Genomic DNA, 21,601 nt, shown 5'->3' with positions numbered 1-21,601 from the left:
TAGAGCTAGTTTTGTAACTGAGCCAATCTGTCCTTACATTTAAAGCAATCAAACCCCTTTATATTAATGACTAGTTCAGAGAAGTAAAGGAAGATTGCATCTATCTTCACTATTGAAACCCAATGACCAAGTGAACCAATTCAACAACCCCCCATGTCCTTTCAAATTCAAAGGTATTTATGCCTTTTGTAAAGATGGATCGATCAGTTCACTTTCTTTGACAGCTTCTAGCTGTCTTCTGCTGATTAAAGTCAGAAAATTAATTGTGGGGGATTTAGAAATGATTTTTTTTTACTCTAATAGTTTCAAATAGTATTTTAGTGTGAATGTCTGTTCTTTGTGCAAGCTTAAGTGGTTTTCTCAGGTGTCTACTACATACACAGCTCATTACCTTTTTTTTTATTTTTAATTTGCTTCTATTTAAGAACACTTCTAAAGCTTTTGTGTTATATATATTTCTCCAAGTTTCTCTTCTTCTTGTTGTTCTTGTTCCTTTGGTAATGGATTCTTCCAAAGTCTTTGGAGGTGCAGAGGAATGTCAAAGCAACGAATCTGGCTGGACCATGTATATTGGCGATGCTGCTGCTGCTACTACTGATGATGGCGATGATGATGGGAGTGATCATGATGGCACGATGAATGCTAACCATGAAGATGATTATAGTGATGATTCCATGGCTTCTGATGCTTCTTCTGGCCCAAGTCATCATCACTATGGAACTGCAGAAGCTCTTTCCAGGCCTATTAAAGAAGCTGATGAAGATGATAATAGCAAGTGTACTGCAGGCTCAGACAAGAAAGCTAAGAGAATAATGGAAAAGCAAAAGGCTGAAATGAGGAGAAAGGAACAAGAGAAAGATCATCAAGAGATGATGCTTATGTCACGAAGGGTTATAACTCCTGCTCAAAGTGATTCCAAGGCAAGAAAAAATGTTTGGAACATGACCAAAAGAAAGTAGTTCTGTAGTTCTTTTGCTTAACTTGCGGCCATATCATAAAATAATAGTTAGCATGGGCTGAAAATGTTATAATTGTTATATGAAGCTTTGAATGTAAGAGCGAGTTCAATAAAAGAACAAATTATTCTATATTTGATGACCCAGAATCACATATTTTGTAGAGCTTGTGGTTGTGATTAATATAACAGGCTTCAATTTATCCGAACACATGCACGTAACAGCAATATGCTTCTGATTTTTACCTTACACTTCAAAGTTAATTTAATGTATGCTGAGAGCATTAACAAGAGAAGAAATCAGGTATTGGTAACCATTAATATGTATATGTGGCAGTAAAGGCAATTCCAATTACAAATTATATATATGCACCATGTTTGCATAAGAATATTAATCACTTAATTCGTACAGCATGTGTTTTATGATGATACAAGTTATATACTTCATTCTTGTTAGTTCAACATTTTAACTCATAAAATCTCTTGAAATGATACAAAAGAGAGGTTAATAATAAATTCCACCATGTTACAAGATACATATATTTGGTTTGCATTTATGCATTAATTTAAAATCTTTTAGAGAACGGATGATCTCATAATGATATTTCCAAAAGTTTGAACGAAGTGCAAATAAGTAACATTTTATTTTATTTTTTTTACGAGTAAATTGTATTAAAATGGCTAAATTGGCTGATAATGATCAAGCCACAACGGGTTCAAAACTTCAAATATAACGCTTAGATCTTTCTTAGGAGATATTAAGATGTAAGTCTCTATTAGGACTGTAACAAAGGGCAAAAAAAAAAAAACCTAGGTGAGTTTTGAGAAATACCTAGTTAATCAATTATATGCCCTAAAATCATATTTAAATGAAGTTCATCTGAAAGAATTAACTAATGAGTTAAAGCAATGAAAACATATAACACCCATGCTAGTTAGTGATGGCTAAACGACATAGCTAGGATGGATCTGTGGGGCATAACGCATAACTTAATGAGTGAAGTAATTGACAATTTTCAGAGCCCCCACAAGCAAATTTACAAATACATGAAGCCTCTTGCGGGCATCTGCAGAGACCTTTCGCGTGCTGGTTTCGCATATGTGGTGTGATTTTATCATTCTGTAATTGGAGAAACATTCTCCCATATGTAGGAATGTACAGCATTTTTGCTTACATGCACGTTAGCAAGTACGACCCACACAAGGCCACAACAAAACCAGTTAGGTTCTACATCATCTTTCTGCCATATTTAAAGTTGAACTCTTAATAATTTGAAGCATAAATTATTAAGGCTTCCTTTTGCAGTTGGATCAACTTCTAACAATAAACTTTTGCCAACATCATACGTGCATAAAGATTTCATTTTCTTTGACTCTAAAGATAGTATCTGGTCAGTTTCTTTCGCACTTTATAATTATACAGATTCGTGCAATACGGATTGTATCAAGTCTGTATATATAACTATATAAGAATTGTATTGCTCCAAATTGTCTTATATTACTCAAATTTGTAGTTTGTGAAGTGTGAATAATGTCTACACCCAGGGATTTTCGTGTATGTATTTGATATATATTAAAAATTATAATTCATTTAGAAGTTCTCATGAGTATTAATTAAAAAAAAAAAAGGAAAAATGTTTGAAATAAAACATCATTTGATGCTGTCTCGGGAAGGACACAAACAGAACTATCAAAATTTAAAACTCTGAAACTACATGAGGTGGGTTTGGTCCAATCTGTCCAAACTTGAGCTGGAGGTTGAATAGACTAGAAGACTGTTAATTTAAGTTAAAAAGGTGAATTATATTTCAACTAGTTAATAAAACCGGTAATATGTTTTTGTTTCGATTGAGAAATAAGACAGTATGGAAATTGAAAAGTGTGAAGTAATGCGCTAAGCAAAGTGGATAGCTAAAAGGCAAAATGAAGAGGACCAGAGGGCAGACGCTTAGGTCACAGGAACAATGTTTGTTGATCAAGAAGCATACAGGTCATGTGACCACTTGTTGATTATATTTTGGTTTTTGGATGCATCGTTATCATGGTAGCAAGTACCAACTTCATTAGTGGGGGACGCTATTTCCATCTGAATGGGTGACATTGTCGTTTTCAAATGGAAAGTGACTCAACCAAAGTCATACACATGTCATACTGGATCTTGTAATGAATTAACCAGCTGGCTACAGGCCTGCCTATATAACGAGGATCAGCATCGGCGATGTATGTAGAGCCCTAGCCTGCACTGCATCCTGAAATTGAAGGAAACAGTTACTTTAAGAAATTACAAAATGGATAAATTAATAAAGCAAAAATTCCTTTAAAGAAAATTATTCTGGCTGTCTTGCTCTGACATAATGTTACAGATATGCTCCTTGTTACTTGCTAGTCGTACATCCTCAGGAACAGGAAAATTTCGTCCACAGCATCGTTGAGCCTGAATTGCTGTAGTTCTATTATATCATATAACCCATATATATCTTATGGTATGTTTAATTAGGGAATCATAAGTCAGAATTGAAATTGAAATCGTGAGACCCACCCCAAATTGATAATAGGGAATGGAAGACTGATTTTGGTATATACGAGTTAGTTTCAGTTTTCTTTCCTCTACCTATTGTGAAAATATAAAAAAGAAAGTTGTTGAATATATCAAGATCGTTCGAGGGAGCATGTACCTCCAAAATTTATGTCAGTGTTTTCTAATTCAGCGTGTGTCTCCTGCTGTTTATTTCTGAAAATTAAATAAAGAAATATTACAACTATCCTTCCTAGACTATAGGCTTGTGCCAACAAAATAGCTAACAAACTAGCTTGGACTCTAACTATTCCAACAGCTAACTTAACTTATTCAAACAATGAAAGAAAAAAATAATTAATGAAAGAACAAAGACACGTAACAACTCTTCCCCCCTAAATTGCAGCCTTGTCCTCAAGGCTAAGATGAGGGAACTAGTTTTTGATGAAGTCACGATCTTCCCAAGTTGCATCTGCAGGTGCCTTGAGGTCTAGAATAGCTTGGGGTGCTAGGAGCATTCTTTCTTCAGCGATGTCGAGAATAGGTAACTGAGACTGCACCATCTCATCTCCAATCCTTTTTTTAAGAAGTGAAACATGAAAAACAAGATGTATTCGGGAAGTGCTTGACAATTCTAATTTATATGCTACCTTGCCAATCCCAATATTTTGGTCCCTCCCAATGCTATGTATTACTCATGTATTGGATGATGATTTCATAACTAATAAAATTACTTACGAAAATGATATTTGCGCCAGGTCAAACCCCGAAAACTCAAAATGCACTATTTCACTAAAGCAAAAAATGCAGCGTATTGGCTGTCAAATATTTCCCCTTTCCTTCATCAACCGAGGTCCAGCCATTTGCGATCCACCATTCACAACTCACAGTCACCATCATGTATACCCAGCCACCATCACCGCCACTACTGACAGCCATCATGCAACAGCCACAACCATTCACAAAGTGACAGAGTTATCACAGCCTGAGGAAATGCTTCGATCTTTGGCTTTTTTAGGTTATGGCAAAATAGGGATGAATTAGAAGTATAATTGGGCGTAAGTCATGTAAATTGCATTTGATATGTAGATTTTAATTAGAAAATTAAGGCAACCCGGAATTAAATTAGTGGGAAAATAGTACATTTTCAAATATGTTATTGACTTAATTTTCCTTTTCTCAAGTTCTTACGTCAGAAACATGACATTGAAATAGGTTTAACTATGTTTTACAAAATGATAGCTTCAACAAAGTTAAGTTTATTACAGAGTGTGTAGGCATAATCTAAGTTTTGTCAATGGTTTGATACGCTTATAAATTTCTTATGTTCTAAATTTTAGATTCAGTTTCCATTGCCATATTTAATCTCTTGCTTTCGGGTATACACCAAGACGATAGGAGGCTTCCGGTGTTTACGGATCAACATTTGCATTATTTATGCAACGTGACTGGTAGGTTTATTCACAAAGTTCATTTATCTAATACACGATTTTTAGCCTCACTTATGTCAGTATAATATTTATATAAGAAAATTGCATTATAGATTGTATTTAAAAAAAATTCTCATTTTGAAGACTTCTATTTTATTAGGATGAAAATCTTAATTTTCCAGAAGACGCACATATTCATAAAGAGGTATGTCAAAACCTTATACCTTTATGACAATATGAGAATATGTGGCCCATCTTTGCTATCTGAAAATTCTATAGAAATAGACTGAGGTGATACAAGATGGCATAGCTCGTTTCATTTTTGCTAATAAGACCTATGGATGTATACATATATATTTTATAATTGGTTACAATCTACATATGCTATAACCAATTTGGATATATTACCATATGAATTGTATTATAACTTGGAGATCTATATCTACTCCTTTTAATATTTAGCCACTACTACTCACATTTGTATTTAAATAGATTACTATATGAATTGTATTATAGCTTAGAGGTCTACCTCTACTCCTAGTAATATTTTGAGAGATATCTATGACTACTCACATTTGTAAGAAGAAATTTATCGTTATTTGTTTTTACCAACCACCTTCTTATGTGTGTTTTTAATTCTTTCGATTGGGATTATACTTGGTCTAATGTTGGCGGTACTTTTATGGTAATTATTTAAAATATGATTGAAAGTGCTTTTAGCACTAATAAGAATGTTTTAGATAGCTAAAATTGTCGTTCCTATTTTATTTAATTTTTGGTTGAATTAAATGTTGAGAAAGATGATTTGATAGTAGGTTTTAGTCTGAGACAATATCCCACTCTTAATAAATATGTAGATTGCAGGTTTTTCTCCACTCAAACAAACCACACAAACACCTCTAGATATTAAAACATTCAACACATTAAATGAAACAAAGGAATTGTAAGCTTCTGAAATGCCACATCAGTTTTTCTTTTGCTTTGTCAACTTATAGCCACCTTAACCTATATCACTTTCTAAGCCCCTGTTATCTAATTAAATGTACTTATGCTTTAATCTCACAAACCATAGAGCATGTATGTATCATGTATCCATGACATCGGCTCCAAACCTAATAAAAAGGGATATGAGCCCAAAAAAGGTATTTTATGTCATAGTTCAATATTGGTGCAATGGCAAGGGGATTTTGTATTCCTTTAAATTCTAATCCTTTGCTGGATGTACAGTGTGCATATTAATAGGTCACTGTTAATGACATAGCAACAATGTTATTAATTAAGCATGCTGATCAAAGCTTTGTACATCAGCCCTTAAACTAATTTTCTAGTGCTTTTCTAGGTGTAGGTCTGAGAGATTTGAGAAAGTTTTCATATTGAGATAAGTTGAGGTAAATAGTTTTCAAAACAATCGAGGTAACTGTACCTGTTTTACTTCATAGTTTCATTTTAGTGTTGTGGAATGATTGACATTGAACTGGACTCAATATGAACTTATTTCTAAACTGAATCATGTTGTTTTTTTATAAATATAATGCTGGGATTCAGGCCTTGATGAATAAGGCTATTTTTATTTTTTTGGATTGTTTCAACAGTCTATTAATCACAATGTCATCCAACAAAAGTAAGAATTGAAACTCATTGCAAATATGTAACGCATGCGGAGTTGTTAACGTCACATAAACCAAAGAATCTAAACCATAAATTTTGGATTTGTAAAGGATGTAAGAATTTTTAATAGGTAGAAGACAGTAAACCTAACGAAGAGAAAATTGATTTGTTAATAGAGGAGAATAGAAATTCGGCATTAGAGATTGAGTGTTTGTCTGTTAAATTTCAATTATTGTATAAAAAACTTAAGCATATGCGAGAATGTGAAATGTAAAGGTGATTGTTGGATGACGAACTTCGGAAAAGTCAAACACCACAATATGATCTTATTAAAATACTCGTGATTGTTGTATTATATTTTCTATTCAAGTATTATTTTTAAGTTATTTCAATTTGTACTGTGTAATTGGAAAAGACATGTGGAAATATCTAATAGCATTTTCTTATGAAATATAAGTTTCCGAGCCATTTGACTTAACTGAGTTAAAAATTAAATTCAAATTATGCTACTTCAATGTTGGAAAAATGTCATGGCCACAAGTTAAAAGATACAAATGACTAAACAATAGTATAAATATAAATTGCATTTATATGTGTAAATTAATTGCATTGAACAACTAACAAAACCAAAATAATACATAAAAACATAAGTTAACTTTGTTTATTCATCAAGCCAACTTCAATGGAATTCAATCATGTGCTTGGTTCATTAGTTGAAAACTCCCTTCGATTGACATCCTTGAAATTTTGTTGTGGTAATTGTTGGAAGTTTACAGTAACACCCTAAGCAAATCCCACATCAACAAAGTACGAGAGAGATACTTGGTTTATAAGACTTAATCCACACCTTAATTGGAAAGATGAGTTTTGGAGTGTATGGGTGTCCCAAGAACAAAATCGTGCGGGCCTTAAAATATCTTGTCAGGCCTGAGTTGGGTCATGACATAATATATTTGAGCGGCTTCGCGAGTCTTCTTGAATCATGATGAGACAAACCTCTGTGAAGACGCTGAGTCTCTAAAGGTGGTGTATGTAACACACTAGGCGAATCTCACATCGGCAAAGTATGAGAGAGATACTGCGTTTATAAAAGTGAATCACACCTTAATTGGCAATACACATTTTGGGTAGGGGTGACAAAAAGATTCGCTCAGTCCAGACCCGGACCGCACCGAGGCGTTGTAGGTTGGGTATTACTCGGCCCGGGTATGAAGTCGAGTCGGTCTTGGGCATCACTTGATAAACCCGGAGCCTGTCTCAAAACCCAAATTTTATTAAAAAAATTATAAAATATATATTATTTTAAATATTTATATTTATTTGACTCATTTATTACACATATATAAAGTTTTAAATACTTAAAGTTTATATTTTCATGTTAAATTTTATTGAAATAAATTTAAAACTTATAAAAATACCAAAAAAATAAAAAAAATACACATAATATTAAAAAATATAAAATCCTGGTCCTCGAATTAAAACCCAGGCCGGGCATCTAAAAATTGCATTCGGGCCAGGTCCGGCCATCGCGATACCTGGATCCGGCACATGATTTTGGCAACCCTAGTTTTGGGGTGTATAAACACCTCAGAAACAAAATCATGCGGGCCTTGTTAATGACTAAAACGGACAATATCTTTTCAGGTCTTGATAGGGTAATGACATTTGTATGATGAACTCTGCTATAATTTATCTAAGACTGATAGTAAAGGGAAAAAATTGCATGTTCTAGGAGTGCCTATTGTGCTCGTTGTTGTACAACAAAAAAAAATCAAATACAAATAATCAAACATATGATAATGAATGGAAATGACAAATAAAAAAATATTATCATGGCCATCTTGCTCTTTTGTGTTGGGATTGTAGTAGCCACCTGAGAAGATACATCATGTATCTCCGAGTCTTACAAAAGTAAGCAAGACACATTTAAGACATATATTAAATTAATTTAAAATGAATGTATTAAAGTGATTTAAATTACTTTAATGTAATAGAATTATCTCTATAGTTGTGTTTACCTAGACATTGTTCAACTTATGTTTTGGCTTTTTAAATTACTTTCGCTTTCTTTAACAAGGTGGACAAACTTTAAGACGAGTTACTACTAGATCCTGTATGATTACAGCACAACTTCTTGACCCACCATCAACTGTTGTATCGTCATTGTCACATCGAATATCCAGAGATATATCTTTCATTACTTTCTCGATCCAACCCATAATATTTTTTTATGGCTTTCTTCGTTTTTTAAAGTTACCTCAGCAACATCATAAAAAGCAGAGCACTCATCTTTATATCATTGATGTTCAATGCTCGAACTCCTCGCATTATAATTAGCTTTCACTTTACTATAGCATCTCCGCACATCTTTCATCTATCTTCGTATAATATACTTTTCAGGAAATAATTTTATACGGTTATGTGACAACATTGCAATGGCATGCCTGCCCATTATATTCAAACATTGAACACACACAACAAATTTCACCCTCATTTGCTTTAAAAATAACTTTAAGAGTCTTTTATTTACTCTTTCCATGATTTTTAATGACTTCATACTTTGATCCCCCAACACTGAAAACTTCACAATACATCTTATTTATTAGTTCATGTTGAAATTCTTGAAACTTGAAAATAGTGTACATTTCTTCAACTTGCTTCTCATTGCAAAATCGGTATGATATGGCATCCGTTGACTAAAACACCTAGCATCTGCTTGTCATTCTTTTTCAATTTTTCTTTCCATTGCTTTCTCATATTTCTCTACAAATTGCTGTAAAATTATTTTTGAATTAACATACCCATCAAAGAAAGTATTCATACTCTTATTACGTTGAGTGGTTGACATTCCAACCTAAAAAGTAGTTTTAACAAAACATGAAACTATCACCAAGATCATATTTCTCTAACATGTCATGCCATGTTTTCTCAAATTCAAAAGGAGTTTGTGAATCATAAACAACAAAATGCAATGGAACTTTAATGTCATGATATTATGCACACCTTCCTAACCTTCTTTAGTATATGTCACTGATAACTCTATGAAATGAGAGTTATCATAACATTTCTAGACCTAAACTAACATTACTTAGAGAGTTAATGACAAGTTTTTATCCTATTTTTAGTAAATTTTGCATGATTGTTTATTTAAGCTTAATTATAAAAATTTGATGTGCTTTAGATCGTTTTTAGCTCTGATTAAGTCTGATATTGTAGGTAACCCAAAAGCTCATTCTTTGTTGATGGATGCTGTAGAAGAAGGACTACATTGTTGTAGCAACAAGCTTGCAGAAAACAACAAAAGACTTATCTGCATATAAGCTAGCACAAGTCTGAGCCAGAGAAAATGCTAGAGTAAATGTTGCAGCAATACAGGACCAAATACAGACAAAACTATCAAGGCTATTCACACGCCAACTGACATAGTCAGGCGCAGACAAAACAGTGGCAGGTGTGGCGGGCAACACAGAAAAGAAATGTGATTCTAAAAAGCCAAAAATAGACAAGTGTCATCATTTTTTTTTTAGTTGCCCTAATTCCAAGCTATGAAGGGATACGTTTTAAGGAAACATCGGATTCATTGCCATCACACACAAAAAGAGAAAAAGACAGAGAAATTTCATAGCTGCATTAGAGGGCCTTTCTTGGGGGAGAATAAGAGAAACTTGAAGAAAAAAAGTGACATTTTAGTCCTTGTAACTCAACTTTATTCTTATATTTGATTCATTTTATTTTCTCTTGAATGATGTATTTCATGACAAACAATTACATTTTTACTGTTTTAAAGTTTATCATGAGCTAAACTTTAATGTAGTTGGGTTTTGAATGAGCTTAATGGTTATTTAATTTATATGTGTAAGTTGTTTAGCATCTGCTATAGCACTTTGTTTTAATTTCACATATTGTAAATCTCTATTTCGGTTGACCGCTCATTTAGTGGTTACTAGTTAAAAAGGAGCCTAAAAAGGTATGACTTAATGGAACAAAATTAAGACAATACATGGTTTTAGATTGTGTTTCATAAGTTGAGTTAATCTCAATTTGAGTAGGGTCATGCCTAATCTAAAATTAGTAAGAACTAGGTATAAGGATTCACCTTGTAGTGCGAGTCTAGATCGTATAAAGCTATGTTTAATTTTAATTTAACAACTGGTCATTGTTAGATTGCATATAGATATGAGATATCCAAAATGCGATAGCTGAGGATGCATTAGATATTCTGTCTAGTGTTGTAGTAAATGTTGCAGCAACTACACCTCAAGTGTAAGACAGTTAATAACTATTAAGTGAGTTCAGAACATAATTATCTCTTTCTCATTGAAGATTTTTTTTGTATTTGGCTATAGTTTTTCTTTATTGTATTCTATTTATTGCATTTTTTCAATTTCATTAAATTATTAATCTCGTCATTTATTTTTTTTAATTTAGTTTACTCAAATTGTACTGTTAAAATTGTTATAGCAACTTATATAACACCAATCCCTATGGAGACGATCTTGAATACTTATCATTATATTACTTAATTTGTACATTTGCACATTGACACCAATATACATCATATTGAGCACACACCTGCCACAAACACTATTGATGCCTAGTATTTGGAAAAACAATCCCAATTGCATTTTTCATCACTTTGTCTTAGTATTTGATGATTCCAAAGGGAGGAGAGCCAGACATAATGATAGTCATGTGTCAAATAACTACGTAAATGTCTCCGTGTCTAATTGACCCACATCCTAACAAAATAAATGACCATGATAATTTAACTCCCACAAAAGAAACAAATGGCATATCATACTTATTTATAGGGTGTCGTGCTCTTTGGATTTGCCCAAAATACATTTTTTAACCGACCCTCCTCATCCAAGTCAAGACTGAAGAAAAATACATCATTTTATGTTTGCATTTTCTTAAAATAACTATAAATTACAACAACATCGCCTTGTTAACATGATTTCTAGCATATCTTTCTAAGAATCAAATATTTTCAAAACCACCAATCTCAACAACAATTGACTTGAAACTTTGATCCATTTTAATTCCTGCTTCTTTATTTATTTCAACCTACTTTTTAACAAAAAGACTAATGGTACGGTTGCATCGATAATACCTACTCTTGCTCGGACTCAGGCATGATTATGTTCAAAATACAAATTTCTAATTATCCAATTTCCACTAACAACATCCAAATGTCCTCCAATTTTAGTGTTGCATCCAATTTTTTCGTTAGGTTAAAGCCACAAAACATGATTGAATTTTCTTTTTGACTTGCCCTTTCACCTACAGGTAAATGTCACATATCTCAGACTCCCATCATTCTCATTTCTACAAAATCTCTGCATCACTGGAAACCCCTCTTGTAGGCCATAAGCTTTGTAATGTTCAGATATTTCATTAGGACTGTTAAAAGACATCCCAACCTTAAGCTCATAAACTTTTTCCACCAATTCCTCATTATTTTCTTCAAAATCAGCCCCTTGTAAATCCTACAATTCCTCAACTTCATCAACCCCCTCCACTTGTTCCAAATTGTCCATTCACTGCTGCAAATTAAAATAATTCAATATATTATTAATTAATTATTGCAAATTCATTAAATTTAGAAACAATGATATAGAAACAAAATGAAACAACTCAATATTCAAATTGAAACAGTTGAAACAATAATATAGAAACAAAACGAAACAACTCAAGATTCAAATTGAAACAACTGAAACAATAATATAGGAACAAAATATCACAGCTCAAGATTCAAATTGAAACAACTTATTACCCATTATATTAACTTAATTTAACAACAACGACAATGAAACTCGCTTATTACCAACTTATTAATATAGAAATATAGAAACAAATGCTCAGTTTATTACCCGTTTATTAATCAACATCAAGCAAAATTAAAGCTTTAAAACTCAACTTTATGCGAAACAGGACAATACCTTTAGCTCAAGATTCAAATTGAAACAACTTCTTACCTATTATATTAACTTAATTTAACAACGACGACAATGAAACTCACTTATTACCCATTTATTAATATAGACTATAGAAACATATGCTCAACTTATTACTCACTTATTAATCAACATCAAGCACAATTCAAGCTTTAAAACTCAATTTTATACCAAAGAAGACAATACCTTACCTTATTGCGAGGCCATGTAGAATCAAAACTCAACTTTCAAGGGTAAATGTTGAAACTTAATCTTCGATCAGAAAATTTTCACAACCACTGTAAATGTCGAAACTTATCTTTCAGGAACAATGCCGAAACTTATCCTTGTTTAAGCTTTTGCTTTTGCCTTATCTAAGCCAAACGGTGTCATTTTACATAGAAATAAAACAAAAAATAGACAAAATGGCATCGTTTTAAGGCCGTTTCAAGTCAACCGTTTCGGATTTGACCTGGGGTTTGACCCAGGACAAACATCAGCATTGAATTACTTATTCCCCATCCAATAAATAAATATTATATTAGGTGTATTCAAATTGGGACTTAGATGCTAGATTGTCTAGCAATGTTCATCTCAAATTGTTGTTTCTAGATCATAGAGTTTTACATTGAGCACTTCAGGGCCTTCGAGCTCAGCCCGTCGAGCCTTACTGCCCAAAATTGATTAACCTGTCAGAAAAGTTCCGAGCCTTGCAATCTGGGCTGGCCCGATCCAATCAATCCAACCGACTGACCTTAGGCTTTTGGTAATGTTGTTGATTATAGTCAGCAACCCAATAAATATAAAATCAGCCTGAAGTCCTCCATGTAATAACAAATCAATGAAATATCGTGTGTTGAGTGTTGACGTGGACTAAACCTCGCCTAGTCATGGCATCATCTCCTGCTCCTTCCGTTTCCATCTGCTGTTGCTGAGAGAGCAGGAAAAAATGTCGAAGCTGTTGTTCCTTCACACTCCTCACTTCACACCTAAGAAACTCCACACCAAAACTTTCTCAGCAATCGTAACTCAAAGCCTCACTCCTCTCCACTGCAAATGCCGACTCCTTTCTTTTTCCCTCAACACCACCACGACGCGCTCAAATTCTCACTTGCTCTCTCAAATTCATTACCACCGCAGAAGCTTCTCCGTTCGTTCTTTCGACGATTCTTCATCCGAGACGAAGATTCAAGAACCGCAACAACAGGCGGTGGTGAATGAAGATTACGAAAGCCGAGGGAAATCGAAGGACGTGGACGAGTATCCGAGCGGAGAATTTGAATATGAGAAATTTAGCGCGTGGAAGATATTTACGGTGAAGCTTCGGATGCTTGTTGCTTTTCCCTGGGAACGCGTTCGCAAGGGCAGCGTTCTCACAATGAAATTGCGTGGCCAGGTTTAGTTCTTGTTCTTTTACACTTTATAAAATCTAAGGGATGATCTTTGTTTAATTCCTGTGGGTTTTTTTTTTTTTCCTTTGTTGATGCTGTCATGTTGCTCAAATACTGAAATGTCATTGGTGAATTCATGGAATGGTGAACAGGATTACTCTAGTATATTATTATATGTTGTGATATCTGAAGAATCGCACTTTATGCTTTGTGGCTGAGATAAGCAAATTTTTTTTTTTAGAATTTTGTCATTAGTATTTAATTATGAGAATGCATCTTTAAGAAATCACGTTTAGTTCATTTTGTGATAATATGCACTGTACTTCCAGTTAATTTGGGAGTGTTTTTGCTGCTGCCAAGAAAGCTATTGAGTAATAAAACTTCTTGATGGCATTTGGCCGGAAAAGTAATGCATTTTGGAGAAGCACTCCATAGATGAGTGCTTTGTAACATACACCTCTATTGAAAATGCTTTATGTGAAAGCAAGCCATAAAGATATGCTGCTTGTCTCATCTGTACCAGGCTCCCTAATGTTTGTGGATTAGTGAAGAAAAAACATGTTTACCACAAGATAAAATGAGAGGTAGCTGCCTGATAGTCTAATCTTTTATGTTTCACAACTAAGATTGAATTGTTGCCAGGATCACTCAAATGCAAGTCTTAAATTTTTATTTACTGATGACTTTTCATTCTGTAACCTTTGGCATGATTATTTGTTTTGGGGTTTGATATTTTTTCTACTTCTTTGTTGTTTCTTTAATGTTCAGATAGCTGATCAGCTAAAGAGCCGTTTCTCCTCGGGACTATCACTACCTCAAATTTGTGAAAATTTCGTAAAAGCAGCATATGATCCTCGTATTGTTGGTATTTATCTCCACATTGAACCCTTAAGCTGTGGATGGGGAAAAGTTGAAGAAATTCGGAGGCATGTTGTAGACTTCAAGAAATCGGGTACAATTGTATTTTTTGTTGGTTTACTTCAATATACTTGGACATTTTCAGTATTTCTTAAACTTAAATTCTCCCTCCTCTTGGGTTTTGATTAAATCCAGATTCAACCGGTTGATTCATAAGGAGGACAAACAGCCTCTGGTTTCCCAAGAATTCATGTAAAGCACATGTGACTAACAAATGCACAATGAATTTTTCTCGTTACGTAAACTGTATGAAGAACAACTACTGTCTTTATGATTGCATGTTGTGTGCGCATGGATATTTACACTTGTGGCGTCAACTTTTTGAATGTGTCTGGCCAAAAAGTTTTTCTTTTCAATATCCTGGGTTCTGTTTCTTAGATCAATAGCAAAAGCTACTGTTTTCTCTGAACAGTTATGTTATTCTTACAAGTGTTGGTTGGAACTTGTAGGTAAATTTATTATTGGCTATGTTCCTGTATGTGGAGAAAAAGAGTATTACCTTGCCTGTGCCTGTGAAGAGCTATACGCCCCTCCAAGTGCTTACTTTTCTTTGTATGGTTTGACCGTTCAAGCATCATTCCTTGGAGGTTAGTTGATTTTTCAATGTGTTGGATGGTTTCATTTAAAAACCTAGACAAATGACAGACACTTAGTGCTCTCTTTATGGTTTGCTCCTATCTTTTCTCCATTTGGAAAATGGCTTGTACAAGATGTAAGGTCTATGACTCTATGTTGTGCAAACTTTGCCTATTGCTTGCTAAAGATATTAGTTTCCACCCGATGATGAAAATTTTGAACAATAATGGTCATTCTCTATGTGGAACTTCCTGTTTCTTTCCTTGTGTCAATTATTTTATCTCATTTGTTGCTAACCTGCTGCTAGTTCATTTGGAAGGTCATACTTGGGATAAATTGTGGATGTGTTCCTAGCGGAACAATTTAGATAACTCATCTGAGATATACTACTGCTTAGTGTCTCAAATATGATGTCCCTTGTTCTTAACTTATAAGTTAAAGGAAATGGTTGAATGTTTTGCTTATATGTGCACTAAAGCTTACAAAGCAAAGCTGCAATTCAGTGGAAGTATTTCCAGTTTAAATAATTTTTTTTCTTTCCTGTTCACCGCTGCTTTTGACCTCTCCATATAGATGGCATCTCTTAAAGTATCTTCTGAACTATCTTAAGTCAAGCTTTTGATTGTTTGATAACATGAATGAATATTTCATGGCAAAGACAGCAAGAAGATACAAGTTAGCAAGTTTGCCACCTGAAGGAAAAATGGACTTGCTGAAACTAATACATTTTTATGCCTGGAAATCATTATGCCTTTGTTGTCATGAAACATGAAAGAGTCAGGAGAGGAAATTTTGTGGTTTAATTGGCCTGAGTGACCACACGTATCTCATATATGCTTTTAAGAGGAATTCTTGTGGTCTTGTGCCCGTTCATGTTTCTCTTTTGATGACATTTATATGAACTAAAATTATTCCTTCCAAGTTTTCCAAATACATAATATTTTAGCCTGTGCAATGGTTATGCTGGCGGTTTATTGTAACAGCTGTTGGAAGTATATAAAAATTGTTTTGCAGGTGATGATGGCGGGTCAAATAATCAAAACCCATCAATTCTCAGCACTGTTCAATCTGCATCCTTTAATAATGCTGTCCCGAGAAATTCCGAAGAAAACTGTGAGATGCTTACTGCATTGCTAGATAATATTTATGGGAATTGGCTGGATAAAGTTTCTTCCACAAAAGGTGCTTTTTTAATTTGTGGTTGGGCCTTTTTTTTAAGTGTTCAATGTTATTTCTGGTTTTATTTGAGTTTTTTTCACAGGAAAGAGAAAAGAAGATATTGAGAGATTCATTAATGATGGAGTCTACAAAGTAGAGAGGTTGAAAGAAGAGGGCTTCATAACAAACATACTCTATGATGATGAGGTACAGTCGTACAGAAATCATTTCCTTGTTTGCCTAATTTGGGATGGGTGTATTAGAATAAGCTTACATGCATGATGTCAAAATCCTCAAACAATAACTTTTAGACATATTTTAGGATGAGATACACTTTCATTTAGTGGGGGGTGGTTGAAAAACATAAATAGTATATTGGTAGTGCAAGAGCATCTGTAACATGACCACTGCTACTTTGCTCCTCCTAATGTCTCCAAGAACAATGACAATGAAAGAAAAGTCATATTTTAATAATAAGTTGCTCTGGAATGATACTATGCTGCCATTGCAGAAATGAGAAAAATACATAATGTAATTGTGTTAAATCAAGCATGCGTGACAGAAATAAATAAAATAAATTATTTTGTCTGTCAATTTGCAGGGACAATTTGATACAGTGTATTTACTTATAATTATTATGTGCTAATTTTTTGAAAAGATTGTGATGATGACCATTAGTTGGGATGTGTCTTGCTTCCTTGAAAAATATTATTTGTGTGTTTTATGAGTTGCTAATAATGTCATATATGCAGGTTATTTCAATGTTGAAGGAGAGACTTGGAGTCCAAAAGGATAAAAACCTTCCTATGGTTGATTATAGGTACCTTCACGAAGAGGCCTTCAAGCACCAAAATTTCTCCATGTTTTGAGCAGCAATTTCTCTAAAATTGTTATTATCTGCAAACTCTTCTATCATTCAATCCTAATTAATGCCGTTACTCTCTATTATTTTAGGTTGTTATTTCGGTTTCTATGTATTCAGAGAAATGAAATCTGTATCATTCAAATGGATACTAAACTATGTTGTAATTGCTCTATCATGATGAAGGCATAATATTAACTCTTGCCTTAAGAGTTTCACATTTTTATGTGTAGGAAGCTTGTTCTAACGTCTCGCTGGTCTTAGATATGCAAATTTCTGGCAAGACTTTACCATGGGTTATTGCTTGTTCTTAAATAAAGTTGTCTCTTTCAAATTAAGGGCTCCAAATGTTGAATATATGAAAGTTATTAATATTATCCTGTACCTGTAGGAAATACTCAGGGGTCAGAAGATGGACCCTTGGTTTAACAGGTGGGGGAGATCAAATTGCTGTGATCAGAGCCTCAGGGAGCATTAGTCGTGTACGGAGTCCATTGAGTCTGTCTAGTTCGGGTATCATCGGAGAGCAATTGATAGAGAAAATTCGTAAAGTGAGAGGTATACTTGAATTTGTGTTTTCACTTTGATATCTCAATTTTTCACTGAAGATGAGACAACAGTTCATATCCCTTTAAACAGATATTATAACATTACCTTATCCCTTGAGACAAATGCCATACAATTGCATCAGACCATCAACTGTTCATGTTTTTTTGAATTAAAGCCCATTTAAAATCATGTAGTGCATTTTTAATCTATTGTGATGTGAAAGCTTTAGTGGATATCTTCTGTGTGTTTCTATTGTTTAGGTTTGTAGATCATTTTTCTTAGGGTTCCTTCATGTGCTTATGAACTCGAAGAGAATTAAGAGTTATGCATCTTCATATTGGTTAGATGTTATACACACACACACACACACACATAGGTATGTATGTATTTGTTTGTTTGTAGCACTGGTTTTATTGACATGAAGTTCATGAGTTTGATTCAGTTTATATTATATTACTCAAGAGCATCTTAGTATGGACCCTTCTACTGCACTTTATTTGCATGTTTAGTTGCTGACTTTTGCATCTTCATTAGGAATAACTTTTATCTTCCCAATGACTGCTACTTTTCTCCAGAGTCCAAAAGATATAAGGCTGCTATCATTCGAATTGACAGCCCTGGAGGTGATGCTCTTGCTTCTGATTTGTAAGTGCTGCTGTATTATATCTTATAGTTGAAATTGATTCATCATTCGTCCTTGAACATCTGGGAAGTCATTGTCTATGCCTGCATTGATGGAGCACATTTTCATTAATTTTTGTTGCTTTATGAAAGACAAAAACATGAAAAGGAAAACAAAGTACTGTGGCTGGTGGTCATTAGCTATTACCCCTTGATCTTTTTCCATTTTCAGAATGTGGAGGGAAATCAGACTCTTGTCTGAATCTAAACCTGTCATTGCTTCAATGTCTGATGTAGCAGCAAGTGGAGGATATTATATGGCAATGGCAGCAGGGACAATTCTTGCTGAAAATTTAACCTTGACTGGTTCAATTGGAGTTGTAACAGGTGAACTTAATAACTTCTATGCTACTGAAACCTGATAAGTATGAAGTGGCAAATGTACAAATATTAAAGTAACTTGATCATACCAAAATCAAAATTGGTTGGGAAGTTGATAAACATCTGATATCTGTTGCCCGCAATATGATAATACATACACACATTACACATACAAAGAAAACATAATTAAAGGATAATCTATCATTTCATTTGTTTTTGAAATGTCAATGTTTTATATCTTATTGGAAAAAGAGGGAGATAAGAACCAAGAGCAAATCACACCTCTATTTATGTTTGTGGTTAACTTTAGTATGAGCTCTCACCGTCAGAAACTCTCTGAATATACAAGTTCTGTCAGATCAAGGAAAACAAGAGATCTATCTGGGGAGTATGTCCTTAGAACTCCCAGGCCTCATATCCCAGGAAACCATGCACATGATTGAAAATGTCTCTAGGCATAAAACAGTGCACTTCACATCTTATGGTAAAAAGGGGACCTATATTACTACACACCAGAAACTCTTTCCATTTTATTTTAACTGATATTTCGGAACTCATATAATACATTCTCAAGCTGGAAAGTCGTAACCTGGATTGCTGTATTATAAATTTTAAGCTACTGTATGGAGTAGATGTCAGTGTGTTCAAGGTGTTGCTTGCAGGGAAATTTAACCTGGGCAAATTGTATGAGAAGATTGGCTTTAATAAAGAGATCATATCAAGGGGAAAATATGCTGAGGTTCTTGCAGCTGAACAGCGACCTTTTAGGTGAGAGATCATGTTGCATTTCTTGGTTTATTAAGAGATGCCTTTATAAGATGAAATTCAGTTTAGTACATATTCTGTCAAGCTAGATGCTTCATTCATTATGATGTTTGCCAGTCCCATCTTCTGACTTTGTATTATGCGACCCTTCTATTCTTTTTGCTGGAGATAGCTTCTAGATTGGAAATTTCTGCTGTACTTGTCTTTTCAAATGCTTCATTACTTGAAAAAATAACCAAATTTAAGTCTCTAGACCAGATGAAGCCGAGCTGTTTGCCAAGTCTGCACAGAATGCCTATAAGCTATTTCGAGACAAAGCTGCTTTTTCAAGATCAATGACTGTATGTTACCAACTGAAGTAGTCAAGTAGGTTCTTTTTATGTATTTATTTCTTTTGGAGTTGGAAAAGGAAACCTTGATTTTTCTGTTTTTCATCCCAGGTAGATAAGATGGAAGAGTATGCACAGGGCAGGGTCTGGACTGGTAATGATGCAGCTTCGCGAGGTTTGGTGGATGCGCTAGGTGGGTTTTCTCGAGCTGTTGCCATTGCAAAGCAAAAGGCTAATATACCTGAAGACAGACAGGTTGGTTCTCAGGTTCCCTGGTTATCGTTTATATGGCAAAATTCTGTAGAATATCATTGATTTGCTTTGGATATATTTACCGCATTTGGAAATTAGTAATAGCTTATTTCCAATATCCTATTGGACCTTGATGAATTATTTCTGTTCAGACATTGGATGTTTCACTCTCTAGGATTGAGTATTCATACTTATGGTATATTTTGGTAGTTTTCTCCATAGAAGAATACAGGGATACCGGTCTCCATTAGTCCACGCAATTTAGGAAGACGTTGATCACTTTTTCTGAGTTGTGGGCTGTGATTTAATGAAGATTGACCATGGTGTTTCTTCTCTTCCCTAAGTTCAAAATTACTTTGTAGCAGAGTAAGCCTACCTTTTCACCTGTCCTAGGAAAAATCAAATGTTTGTAGAATGACCATATGCCAAGTTGCCTAGCATTTATAACTAAAAGCCACTTGAAATTAATTACCAGTCAGTGCTGCAGTGTTTGATGGTCCGGGAAGTTACCTTGTATGTGAGAACTAGCTCATTGGTGATATACTTTCTAGCCATATTAGCGTGGGTACCTATCATTAAATTTGAAGGTGTAATAAGGAATGTGCTTCTTCCGTAGAACCTATTCTAATGTGTATATTTTGCATGGCACCAGGTTACTCTTGTTGAAATGTCAAAACCATCACCTACACTACCAGAGATCTTAAGTAGTGTGGGAAATTCAATAGCTGGAGTGGACAGAACACTGAAGGAACTACTGCAAGACTTGACATTTTCTGATGGAGTTCAAGCCCGGATGGATGGCATCTTGTTCCAGAGACTGGAGGGAGTTGCTTATGGCAACCCCATCCTTACACTGATCAAAGATTACCTCAGTTCCCTCTGACCTGAATTAGTTAATTATTGTCTTTATCTCAGTTTTTGCCCGTAATTTTTGGGTTGATCATCCAGAGATGTGCTTTAGATCTATGTTGGTGGAGAGGATCCATTAATCAACGAGAGTGGTGCCCACTTCATTGCAAGAAAGAAGAGGAGGTAAGACATTGTGTTTGTGTTTGCGTCTGCGCTTTTGTATATAGCATGTATATGCATAGGAAATTACAGATACTGGACTCTTCAACAGGCATTGAAGCGGATTAAAGAACAGAGCTCCCAGCTTATTTTGGGATTATGAAATTGTAATTTATGTATGACCCTGATTCTCAGCTGTCATGACTCGTAGCATTGACATGTCTTAACGACTAACGAGAATGGCAGTAGTTGTTCCTACTTGAACGGTGGACTTCTCTGTTCAAACTTTTACGTTTCGAAAACTGAAGTCAAATGGGAATATTCAAGCAAGAGTTTAGAGATGGTTA

The 21,601-nt window shown here is 34.3% G+C and overlaps 2 protein-coding genes across 2 annotated transcripts; both read left to right on the top strand.

Moving 5' to 3' along the window:
* Nucleotides 1-500: 500 nt before the first annotated feature.
* On the top strand, nt 501-959 carry LOC18049703 (pescadillo homolog). Its single transcript, XM_006440778.2, has one exon. It carries the CDS (start codon nt 501-503, stop codon nt 957-959), a length of 459 nt encoding a protein of 152 aa, XP_006440841.2.
* Nucleotides 960-13,286: 12,327 nt separating this feature from the next.
* On the top strand, nt 13,287-21,595 carry LOC18049702 (serine protease SPPA, chloroplastic). The gene is given in 13 exon segments (XM_024188159.1): nt 13,287-13,840; nt 14,604-14,787; nt 15,203-15,368; nt 16,387-16,511; nt 16,591-16,694; nt 17,240-17,307; nt 17,741-17,907; nt 18,474-18,543; nt 18,752-18,906; nt 19,563-19,668; nt 19,919-20,006; nt 20,106-20,249; nt 20,899-21,595. Coding segments are annotated over 13 exon segments (2,055 nt in total). The 5' UTR covers nt 13,287-13,393; the 3' UTR covers nt 21,130-21,595.
* Nucleotides 21,596-21,601: the final 6 nt, after the last annotated feature.

Source organism: Citrus clementina, unplaced genomic scaffold (genome assembly GCF_000493195.1).
Source record: "Citrus clementina cultivar Clemenules unplaced genomic scaffold, Citrus_clementina_v1.0 scaffold_3, whole genome shotgun sequence".
In the NCBI taxonomy this organism is placed as follows: Eukaryota; Viridiplantae; Streptophyta; class Magnoliopsida; order Sapindales; family Rutaceae; genus Citrus; species Citrus x clementina.
This window is presented reverse-complemented; position numbering and strand designations above follow the sequence as displayed.

What these genes read in the sequence shown, in the direction of transcription:
- LOC18049703 (XM_006440778.2), top strand. Translation starts at nt 501, where the DNA reads ATGGATTCTTCCAAAGTCTTTGGAGGTGCAGAGGAATGTCAAAGCAAC.